We start from the raw sequence: 12,394 nt of genomic DNA, 5'->3' as shown, positions 1-12,394 counted from the left end.
CTTTCACAATTGTTTGCAAGTGGATTTTGCTATTCTGCACAGCTGCAAAGTGCACTGAAAGTGGATTGAAAGTGCATTATTCTGCACGTGCGGAAGGGGCCTATGAGGGCGATTACAGGCCTATTTTCAAGATGGCAACTTTGCCAATTTGCTTGCAGGTACATCTCATAGCGCTGGTTGTTACTTTTAAAGACCTGAAGGGGCTGGGCTCAAGGTATGGAAAGGACTGTCTAGTCCAGGGGTAGGGAACCTGCGGCTCTCCAGATGTTCAGGAACTACAATTCCCATCAGCCTCTGTCAGCATGGCCAATTGGCCATGCTGGTAGGGGCTGATGGGAATTGTAGTTCCTGAACATCTGGAGAGCCGCAGGTTCCCTACCCCTGGTTTAGTCCCATATGAATCCACTGAGGTCATCTTCCAAGCAGAGCAGTTTTAGTGATTCTGAGCCCTGGGTGAAAGTTCAGGATGGGTTCCCAGAATGGCTGCTGCCCCACTGCTGGTGTACCTCTGCCCGGGACAAGCAAGGGGTTGCTCTTGCTCCATATCAAGTGGGTGGGAGAAACTATTTCAGAGTGTGGTAGAGTCTCCTTCTTTGAAGGTTTTTAAAGAGAGGCTGGATGGCCGTCTGTCAGGAGTGCTTTGATTAGGTGTTCCTCCATTGCAGGGGGTTGGACTTGATGTCCCTTGGGGTCTACCCCAATTCTATGATTCTACCACTGCTGCCAGAAGCCAGGTGCCCAAGTCCCACATGGGGCAGGTCCAAGTGGTGATGGGAGCCCATTCTTCTTTCCCCCCCTTCCTTGGGAGGCAGGACATTGGCTGGTTGGCTCTACTCAGCACTGGGCCCTGGGCAGCTGCCCATTGCCCATTGGCTAGGTCCAACCCCTGCATGACGGACTTGGTTTTATGTGGCTGAGACAAAGGATACAGCGGGAAACTCTTCGGTTAGACGCCCCATCTGTTTCAGCAATAACTGAAAAGTGAGTTAATATGGAAGGGAGCCCTCAAAAAACATCTGAGCTTTTACAGCGGTTCACTGAAAAACCCAACATCGCTGAAAATGGTTAATATGAGGCTACCCAAAGCCATCTAGCACGTGTAGCAATAATCTTGCTCCCGACGAATTTATGACAGCGACTTCTCCATTTTCACCTTCAGATGCTGAAGATTAAAATGCCGATTGCAGATGTTTGTCCGAGACGAACAACCCAGACTAATTTCCCCACGTAATGTGGCCGAAAAGGATTGTTTAAGAACGCAGAGAAAACAATCCCCGTTACTCACAGTTATGCTACAGAGCCCAATAAATAGTTGGAAAACAAAGTTCAGCGTTCGCTTCTTTATAAGGGATGCTATTTTGTTTCGGGTTGCAAAGTATTAGACGAATAATACAAACCTCCTGGTGAAATACCACAAACCCCATTTCTGAAAAGCCACTTTATTAATCTTGGTGTCGGATCGAGCTGTTTCAAATTACTGTAATGTATAACAACAAGACCTTAATTACAATACGGTTGCAAGGAGCCAAAGAACATTGGGAAGATGGGCCAAAAATGATGAGCTCTGAGAAACAGCGCAAGTGAGAACACAAACATGTGCCTGTTTACTAGGAATGCAAGGGCTCTGGAATGTCACTGTCTGCGGTTTCTAGAATGTTCCACAGGAAGAAATTGTTGCGGGAAGTTGCAGAGTTTGCTCTTTGGAGATGGTGGGCTGTAACACCAGGGGAAGTGGGGGACCAGGAATTCAATGGCAGAAGTCAGAGATTTCTGTGGTCAAAATATATTATCCTGGCCTCGCAATGTACATCAACAAATTAATATTGTATGGCTGCTAGTTCAAAGCCCGCTGAAGGCGGGGAGACAGATCCGAACCCATTAAGAGCACAGATGGTTCAAACTATATGCAGATATTCATACTTGGGGAGGGGGGAGGTTTGCATTTTGTCTGGGTATATATATTTTTTTTGCTGTTGAACTGTAATGAATTGTCTCATAATCTATTCCATCTTCTTGCCATTAGCAGGCTCTGAATGTTCACAAATAGGAGCAAAGAACTCATTTTCCAGAGCTTTAATCACACAAAGAGGGAATGCCTAATTCTCTAAATGAAATGGGCTGTGATCACTGAAGCAGAGATTTAATATATCACGGCAAATTAGGTAGATTTTAATAAATTACTTATCTTTCTGAATACTTTACATATGCTTACAAAAGAAATATAGCCTGTTTTGCAAACAGAGGGGGGGGGGGGAAATCGCTGCCACCTATCAGATCAGTCTTAAAGTAACAGATACAAAAATAAGTATGCGTTAAAATAAATAAAATGCAGTGAAAGATATGTCTAGCAGCCCGATCTAGCGTTCAGAGGGGCCAGAGGGATTTCTGGCGCCGTGGGGAGGCCAAAAACAAAAAAAAACCTTCTGCCACCTAAAGGAGCTCTGTTGGGCTCAATGGATGTACGTCACCCAAAAGGGTGGCGTAGGTCCAAACCCCAGGTGGTCGAGCTTCCAGCAGCCAAGGCGAGTTGGAAGCCAACAAAGGTCAGCGCCACCCCAACCACACTTCTGGAGCACCCCTCCTATGCTGATGGGGCTGGGGGTAGAGTGGGGGCACTGATGTGGCCCTCTGCAATGCAGGCTGAGGTGGCTGCCCACTGGAGAATTTGCCCCTCTGACTCCCAACAGTGATTTGGACCCCCTCTGGATTAAGACGTAAAGCACCATTTTTTTTGGGGGGGGGGGGGTACTAATTCACAGTTCCATCGAAAAAAACATCCGTTAAATTCTTCATTGCCATTGGTTGAAAGCTGGAGAATTGAATTCCTGAGCGGCTTTTATCTACTGATTTGTCCAGGAACAAGAATTCCTTGTACAAGTTTAAAATTGTTAACTTTCATGGGGTTTTTTTAAATCATTGTTTTCATTGTGCTTTCTTAAAATGATGTTTTATTTGCATTGTAAGCCACCTGGAGTTCCGCAAGGGAGGAAGGCAGCTAATAAACGTTTTAAATGAATAAATGATAAATTAGTTTGATGTCAGTTTAGAATGTGATTTAAGGATGGGAGAGGGAGGGAAGAGCTCACTCACCCAAAAGGTAAGACACTAACTGACTCTTTTATAGTTTCATCTTTTACAACAGGTATTTTCCCCTCCTGTTCCCAATCGCTGATCAATTTGGCTCACAAGCGCAAGAATCTAACACAAATGACAAAGAAAAGAACACAACACACCCAAACACACAAATAAAAGACCTCTAGGATTGTAGGCAACACTCCACCTCCAAAACTTGATAATCACAAACAACTGCAGAAAGGCAAAAGTTGTGTATTTCTTTTTCTTTTTTTTTAATGAAAGCTTGCAGTAATTTAATAAATCTTGGGACCAGCCTGGTTCTTTATATTTAATTGATAGAAATGGCATGCATCAAAGAAAACGCATACTGAGATTTAATGTGCATAAAATGGATATTAGCATTTTAAAGAGGCAGATTAACACATTAATCCAAGTAATTTTCATATATTGCTTCTAATAAAAGCTTCACAGTATAAAAATTCTTAATGAGGCTAATCGCGGGCATTCCATTTAGCGGGGTGATTAGGGATAACATAAAAGTATTTTTTAATCAGTTTTCTAAGGCTTAAGTTTTTTTTTTTATTAAAAATTAAAAATTTGACTTGCATTTTTATTACTGCTTTTCGTAAGGCAAGGGAAAAAAATGTTGAAAAATGCAAATAAAAGCACACCATTCAATCATGTAGGTATTAATTATTTACAAGCTAGTGCCCTTAGGGGAGAATACATATATCGCGCACTCTCCCGTACACCAAAACAGACAGAAAAAGTATGCAAACTTTACAACTGAAAATTATGCATCCTTTACACATAAATTATACATTAAATATACTGTAGCGTCTTCCCGTCTTTCACAAGTTCTCCAGTGTAAGTTGCGCCAGGAGAAGAGCACGGTATAAGATTAGGCACTTGTGTTTGAACCTTCCAGCCATTTCAGAGTTCCTCACAGATTGAGCGCAGCGCACCGAGGGCTTCCACCGTCACTTTGAGCTTCCCGATTACTATCCCGTCATTTTGTGAATCGAAAACTGGGGGAGGAGGGGGGAAAGACTCACAAAGTAACACCAATAGTAAACCTACAGATCCTCTGACCCTTGCCCTCTTCCTGCCCTGCTGAAAAATTTCATCCTCCGTATGTGAAATGAACAAGTTGTACGTCACTCATGGCGACCCCGTACAGTTTTCAAGGCACACGGCAGAGGTGGTTTGCCGTTGTCTGCCTTCAGTGAAGCAATCCTGGGCTTTCGCGCTGTTCTCCCATCCAAGTACAAACCACCCCCATATTTCCCTCCGCTTTTCAACCACAAATCGCTTCCCAATCTGGCCCGCGAGAACAAGAATCTAACACAAATGATAAAGATCAACATAAAATGATCCTTTTTGACTACAGATTGGGAAAAATACAGTGGGGTGAGAGCTGGCTGAGAACGAAATGGTTAGAAGACATTTGATCTCTTCTCCGAGAGCTCCGGTGTAGTGGTTAAAATCAGGTGGATTCTAATCTAGAGAACTGGGTTTGATTCCCCAGTCCTCCACCTGAGTGGCAGAGGCTTATCTGGTGAACCAGATGTGTTTCCGCACTCCTACATTCCTGCTTGTAAGCCACCTTGAGTCTCCTTACAGGAGAGAAAGGTGGGGTATAAATCCAAACTCCTCCTCCTCACCCTTCTGGTTGACTATCATACTGTCATTCTAGGTACTGGGAAAAATGTGAAATAAATCAGAGGCAACTGCATTTCATGAGAGGTGTCTTGTTCAAATCCTGTTTTATATAAATATCAACCAACAGGCAGGCCTGCCTGTACAAAACCCTACAATTCCGGGTAGGTGGGTGGGTGGGACAAACAGACGGGTTTTTTTTTTTTTAGAACTGAATGTTGGAACTAAAAATACCCTCAAGCTCACCATCGATGTCTTGCTCGATTATGTCCTTTCCTCTTGAAAACATCTTGCTTAAACTGACATGCGCTAAGCCGATATCTTCGCACTCAAGATCCTGCTCGTCTTCAGGAGGGTCACTCACCACTGTAAACCGCACGCTAAGGACAGGAAAAAGAAACCCACACGTTAATTTTTGCGCTCCGGCCCATTTCCGACGAGAAGCTGCGCACTCAAGCCGAAAAGAAACCATTTCCCACTCCGAAAAGGCTTAAAGGAAATTTCGCTGATTTCTCCAGGATATGAGTAAGTCGCCGTTGCAGATATGAAATTTAAATAACTCAAGTCTTGGCCCCAAACCCCCATCCCAAATCCCTGGCTGGAATCCTTTGCAGAGTGATCCGATTGCGAGAAAAGCTTGGAGGTTGTTCCTTTCCTTTCCTGCTCCAGCTTTGTGCAAACAGTCTGGGTAGCGAAAGCATGAATGGCAATATCTCAAAACCATTAAGGAATCCTTGCAGTCGCTGCTGTCTCAAAGCTCCTGTTTGTACAAGTGGAAATGGCTTACACAGAAAGACTTGCGCACTGTTCGAGTACTGGCTTGTGGGAATGCAAACAAGGACGGAACAGCATCTCAGGATTCAAGCCCTTCTTTGCAGGTCCACACAGGTGTCCAAAAGCTTGTGTGAATGTCCACAGTCACACACTTGCGCAAGCTTTTGCACAGTCATAGCTGAGGCCCCGTACAACTCAGTATTTTCACACTGTGGTGAAATATCTGCAGGGAGCCCGATACCATGCAGGAACAGGACCCCGCTTTTTGATCTGCCCCCCATTATACGGAAGAGATCAGGATGGGCTTCTTAAACGGATGGCGACCAGAAAGATTTCTGTCAAGGGGTGGCACGTCATTGCCTTTAACTTAAAAATAAAAACGAAACAAAACAGAACACACGGTTTTTCAGGAGGTAGTGATGAGAGCCAGACTGCTGTAGTGGCTGAGCAGGTGGACTCTAGAGAACGGGGTTCGATTCCCTACTCCTCCACATGAGTGGTGGAGTCTTATCTCCAGCAGTGGCGTAGAAGGTTAAGAGCTCGTGTATCTAATCTGGAGGAACTGGGTTTGATTCCCAGCTCGGCCGCCTGAGCTGTGGAGGCTTATCTGGGGAATTCAGATTAGCCTGTACACTCCCACACACGCCAGCTGGGTGACCTTGGGCTAGTCACAGCTTCTCGGAGCTCTCTCAGCCCCACCTACCTCACAGGGTGTTTGTTGTGAGGGGGGAAGGGCAAGGAGATTGTCAGCCCCTTTGAGTCTCCTGCAGGAGAGAAAGGGGGGATATAAATCCAAACTCTTCTTCTTCTTCTTATCTGGTGAACCAGGTTTGCTTCCCTGCTCTTACACAGGAAGGCTGCTGGGTGACCTCGCACTAGTCACAATCCTCTCAGAACTCTCTCAGCCCCACCTACCTAAAAAGGTGTCTGTTGTGGGGAGGGGAAGGGAAAGGCGTGTGTAAGCTGCTCTGAGACGCCTTACGGTTGAGAAAAGTGGGGTACAAATCCAAACTCCTCCTCAACTTCTGCAAACTGTGGGTTCCAACAAAAGAAGAAGGCACCATCAAGTTGCCACCAATCCATGGTGACCACGTCCAAGGGGTGGCACGCCATTGCCTTCCTCGGCATAGCAACCCCACTCTTCTCTGGTGGTCTCTCATCCAAATACTGATCATGGTGGGCCCTGCTTAGCTTCTGAGTTCTGAAAAACTCATAGCTGGGCTATCTGGGCTGCTGAAGGAAATACAGGAGGAAGTCTTTTAGTTGTACACATCCTGGATTGGGTGTAAAACGGCTCAGTCACAATGCGGTGAGGAACTGCGAGCTCAGCCAATAAAGCTATTTGCTTAAGAAACAGGGACTGGGACGAGCCACGTGTCGGAATGCCAGCTGACGTCAACACACAGAATAGAAAGAAACTATTTGGGAGTGTGGGTGGGGGGGTATAGGTTTAAAAGCACATTATCCTCTAATATGCTGACAAATAACCCATTTCCCGCTATTCCGCCCTGTTTGCCTGTGTTTGTTTTCTTGCAAACACAGAATGGCACACAACACGTGAGACTTGTTATTACAACCGGGAAGTCTAGACAGACCACAAACCGGTGGCTTTGCCTCTCTGTCAGATTGCGCATGTCGAAAAATTAAATGAAAACATAAATGGCGATGAGAATTAATCCCTCTGTTTACATGGTAGATGGTGTTCTAGGAAATAACTTCATTTCCAAGCAGGTCCAAAAGAACAAAACACTAATGACTAGAAGACGCGCTTTCTTATATAAGACTCCGCCAAAGCTGAAATCCTGTTTTTGTTAAGGAAAATAGAAAATGTTAGGGGGGTTAAGTGGGGAAATACATGTACACACACGCACACACACAGAGCACACTAAATTTAACATGGGCACGTTTGCTGGCTGAGAGTGTGTTTTAGTAGTTAAGAGTAGCGGACTTTAACATGGAGAACCAAGTTTGTTTCCCCACTCCTCCACATGAAGCCTGCTGGGTGACCTTGGGCCAGTCACAGTTCTCTCAGAACTCTCTCAACCCCACCTACCTCACAAGATGCCTGATGCGGGAAGAGGAAGGGAAGGAGTCTGTAAGCCACTTTGAGACTCTTTACGGTTGAGAAAAGTGGGGTACAAATTCCAACTCTTCTCTTCTCCTCTTGGAAACCTGCATTTGATTCCCTTTTCTTTCCTTCTTCAAAACCTCAGGTTCAAAGTAACTCTTCCTAGTCTCCCACAGATGGCTTAAGAGCACCAACTGTTAGATCGGTAAGCAAAGCAAAATGTGGGGCTTATGTGGGGCATGTTTGTTTAGTTTGGATAGCTGTATGGGTCAGAGTTTTTGACTAGGAGCTTGGAGACTTCGGTTCAAACATCACTTCAGTCATGAAGTGACCTATTGCCAGTCATTCTCTGTCAGCCTGATCTACCTCACAGTGTTGGCTGTGAGGGAAAATGGAGGACCACCGGAGCAGCAGTGGCGTAGGAGGTTAAGAGCTCGTGTATCTAATCTGGAGGAACCGGGTTTGATTCCCAGCTCTGCCGCTTGAGCTGTGGAGGCTTATCTGGGGAATCCAGATTAGCCTGTGCACTCCCACACACGCCAGCTGGGTGACCTTGGGCGAGTCCCAGCTTCTCGGAGCTCTCTCAGCCCCACCTACCTCATGGGGTGTTTGCTGTGAGGGGGGAAGGGCAAGGAGATTGTCAGCCCCTTTGAGTCTCCTGCAGGAGAGAAAGGGGGGATATAAATCCAAAACTTTTCTTCTTCTCTTAGAAGAAGAGTGAGGGTGTTTTTGGGGTCGATTGATAGGCTCTGGCACCTTCGGCCAATGATCTAAACCAGTGCTTCATTATATTACACACTTTGAGAGTTCAAAGCTCTTCCTCGTATAATCTCTCTCTACCAAGTTATAGCCCTATAAGGCAAGGAAAGTGTTATGTCCTCTTCACTGGTGAGAAAATGAGGGCTGAGGCTTAGGGAGAACATGAAAGACTTTGGCTTGCGGGGAATAGATGGCTGTCTTTTCTAAACTCTGAGTTACTGTCTTTACATTTATCACCATATTTACAATATCGCCCTGGTTAGGCCATATGTAGGTAATTTGGCCTGATATTTATATCCTTGGTCCTTTGGTTTCCTAAACTTTAAAGGTTAGTTCCTGTTTCATCCAAAAGGAGGGGGGGGGGGGAAACCCTCAATATTATTATACAAGATGCTGTGATAGGAAACATGTGCTGATAGAGCGATGTGACCAGCTTCAACACATGCTGTGTCTGTGCAATCCAGGATCAGACTGAGCGTTTCCTCTCCTTATGCGCTTCTACGGTTGGCCAGGACACATGTGTTGAGAGCGAAGAGGCTTAATTGATGACACCCAAGAGAAGATTTGTATATCACTGGGGCTGGTAGTCTAACCACTAAAAAAACCACTTCCACGTGGTAGGTGCCCATCCGCGGAGACTGTAACATGTTGGGTGCTGTGTGGTTTCCGGGCTGTATGGCCGTGTTCTAGCAGCATTCTCTCCTGATGTTTTGCCTGCATCTGTGGCTGGCATCTTCAGAGGATCTGATGCCAGCCACAGATACAGGTGAAATGTCAGGAGAGAATGCTGCTAGAACACAGCCATACAGCCCGGAAACCACACAGCACCCAAGTGATTCCGGCCATGAAAGCCTTCGACAATACACTGTAACATGTGTTTGCTGGCTCCCCACGTGCATCAGTCTGACCACGTGGCGAGATTCCACGTCAGCACCCCACAGGAGATGAAGTGCTGGTGTACGGGCTATGCGCACAATCCCAGCCACATGGGACGCAGGCTGCAGACCCTGTGGCGTTCTGGCCGTGACGCTGCCTAGCTGCTACTCTTAGCCAGGGGGCAGAGGTACCTTTTTTGCATGGTTATGAAGCATTGTTGGTACGAGGAGGCAGGAGACTTCATTACAATTATATCCAACAGCACCTTAGAGTCAAACAAAATGTTCAGGTTATACGTTTTTGACATATCTGATGGAGTTTTGACTCCCATAACCTGAACATCCTTTTGGTCTCTAAGGCCCTTTCTGCACAGCAAATTCTGAGCGGGTTAAAGCTGGGATTAACAAACCTGGCATAGCCAGGAGGCAAACGGAGGTGCTTTTTGTTTTGTAACTTTTTTCAGATACTTACCTCCCTCCGATGCAGCCAGGCAGGCAGGCACACAGGCTCCGCCAGAGCTGGGACAGGAAGAAACAAAATGCAGCCGCATAACGTGCTTTGCAGCCGCACCAATTTGCTCAGCCTCGGCTGCAAGGCGAGTTGACACAAAAGAATCACACATAGTGTGATTGTTGTACAACCCGGGTTGGGGGGGGGGTGAAACACGGAGTGGATCCCTGTTAGGGTTCCCCCCCACCTGGTTTTTTTTTACCAGTGTTATCCCGGTTTAATTGGTCCATGCGGAAAGGGCCTAAGTTGTTCTGCAAGGAACTTCAGAGACATACCACAATGGCTCCTCATTAGTCACTGGATTGTCCCAGAAAGCAATTATCTGTCTCCCAACACACAGGACTATTGGAGAAAAAATCTGCAACTTTATTTGGGGTTTTTGCAAGTCTGGCAACGGAACCCGTCTGTCTAATGTATGCAGTAAATCTGGAAGTCCTTTGCTTGTTTGCTGAAATCAGAAAAGAGGGAGGGGGGGATATCCTTCTGAACTTCAAAGGGCTTCAGATGCGATGGTTCCCCGGTCTTAAGGGATCATTTTCTGGCACTTCCTGTCAGATTCCATTCAAAGTGAAAAAGCAAAACAAAACCCCTTTTGCATACGGGGCCAAGGCAGGAAGCTCAATTTTAAAGTAAAATGGAGGAAATTCAGACTACTGCCCTCAATTCTGCACAGCTCATCTGTAAGTATGGGAGCGACCGAGTGGGTGAGCGGCTGATCGGCAGCTCTTACACAACACGTGGAAGCTGAGACTGTTCTGACCTCGATCGCGGTGCTGCAGGGGATCTCGAAAACAAGACGTCTGGCATATGGAAAGCGGCAAGTCACCACAATGGGAGATTCGGAGGCCATCAGATGAAGTCATGTATCTTTGTGACAAGCATGGGGCGTGGCAGTTTAATCCAGAGGGATTTTGTGACTTTGCATCGCGCAACGTAAACAGAGCTCGCTGGATCAGACCAGGGGATCATACAGTTCAGCATTCTGTTTCAGCCAGCATGGTGTAGTGGTTAAGAGCAAGAGCACTCTAATCTGGAGAACCGGGTTTGATTCCCCCCTCTGCCACTTGCGCTGCGGAGGCTTATCTGGGGAATCAGATTAGTTTGTGCACTCCAGCACATGCCAGCTGGGTGACCTTGGGCTAGTCACAGTTCTTCGGAGCATTCTCATCCCCACCTACCTCACAGGGTGTTTGTTGTGGGGGGGGGGGAAGGGAAAGGAGATTGTCAGCCCCTTTGAGTCTCCTTACAGGAGAGAAAGGGGGGGAATATAAATCCAAACTCCTCCTCTCCTCTCCTCTCCTCTCCCTCCTCTTCTTCTTCTTTCTTCTTCTTCATCCTCATCCTCATGATGCAGTGGCCAGACAGCTGCCTTGGAGGACCAACAGGTATCCTGCAGTGTGGGCATATGCCACACCAGTGTCAGGTTAGGACCTGGGAGTCCTGGGTTCAAATCCTCGCTCTACAGGCTGGGGGACCTCTGGCTAGCCACTATCTTTTAGCCTGAGCTACCTCAAAGGGCTGTTGTGGGGATAAAACAGATGAAAGGAGAACCTTGTATGCTACCCTGTGTCCCTTGGGAGAAAGAGAAGGACAAAAATGTACTAGATAGATCACATGTGGTCTTCTACCCACAGTGGGTTTTTTTGGGCTGCAGGGGGTGGGGTGGGGTGGGGAGCAGAGGACATGTCTGAGGTCTGGCTTGAGATAGGCAAGGAATGCTTCGCCACCCCAGCCAGCCAGTCTTTATTGTGAATCCCAAAGCTTCTCAACCGAGCCCCTTCAGTTAACAGTCAATACTGAACCATTCCACGCAGCTAAGGAGAGAGCGCCAAAGTGTCCTGACCTTCCGGGAGCTGGCTCGGATCCTCGCAGCACGGCCTTCAGGAAATCACGCCTCGCTTTGTTATTGGCCTCATCCACGCGGATCACTGCAGAGCCAAGCAGAAAGAGCGGTGTGCACGATGAGTTGCAAGCCAATAAGACAAACCCATCAACAGATTTCTTGTTGCAGTTTTGCATCAAAGAAATCAAAGGAAGTATGAGCCCCCAAAGGATTTTTTTTAAATGAAGAAATGCCTCTACGATATGAAGACATAGAATCATAGAGTTGGAAGAGACCCCCAAGGGCCATCAAGTCCAACCCCCAGCGATGCAGGAACACACAATCAAAGCACTCCTGACAGATGGCCATCCAGCCTCTCTTTAAATACTTCCAAAGAAGGAGACTCCACCACACACCAAGGTAGTACATTCCACTGTCAAACAGCCCTGACTGTCAGGAAGTTCTTCCTGATGTTTAGGTGGAATCTGTTTTCCTTCACCTTGAACCCATCACTCTTGGTCCTAGCCTCTGGAGCCACAGAAAACACTATGAGGTCACAATGAATGAGCCGTGAGTTGGCGGCACTTTCCACCACATGTATTTGCATATGCAGGGGCCAAATATGGGGTCAAACGTCCCCGGGCTGTGGTCATTTAGTCATGATGGGGGCCGGAAAATTGCCCCCCACACCCCTCCTTCTTCCCCCCAGGTCCATACACTGACTGTGTGGCATGGATCATTGCTGTGTTCAGATTTGTGAGTTGGGGCATGTTCTATAATGTGATGGTGACTTTGAGATGACCTGGTGCAAAACAAGTTGTTTGGTGGTGGTGGTGGTAGGGGGGTGGAGA

The 12,394-nt window shown here is 46.8% G+C and overlaps 1 protein-coding gene across 1 annotated transcript in view; it reads right to left on the bottom strand.

Annotated features, from left to right (window-relative positions):
* Window positions 1-1,423: 1,423 nt before the first annotated feature.
* Window positions 1,424-12,394, bottom strand: part of RPGRIP1L (RPGRIP1 like) — a 75,826-nt gene continuing 64,855 nt past the window's right edge. The window contains exons 19-21 of the mRNA XM_048516068.1: window positions 11,565-11,649; window positions 4,981-5,114; window positions 1,424-4,103 (exon numbers count right to left, since the gene is read on the bottom strand). Coding sequence (XP_048372025.1) covers window positions 4,009-4,103; window positions 4,981-5,114; window positions 11,565-11,649 — 314 coding nt within the window. The 3' untranslated portion in view covers window positions 1,424-4,008. The remainder of the gene's footprint in view (window positions 4,104-4,980; window positions 5,115-11,564; window positions 11,650-12,394) is intronic.

This window comes from Sphaerodactylus townsendi, linkage group LG14, assembly GCF_021028975.2.
Source record: "Sphaerodactylus townsendi isolate TG3544 linkage group LG14, MPM_Stown_v2.3, whole genome shotgun sequence".
Lineage (NCBI taxonomy): Eukaryota > Metazoa > Chordata > Lepidosauria > Squamata > Sphaerodactylidae > Sphaerodactylus > Sphaerodactylus townsendi.
The sequence above is the reverse complement of the archived record's forward strand: the minus strand, read 5'-3'. Positions and strand labels throughout refer to the sequence as shown.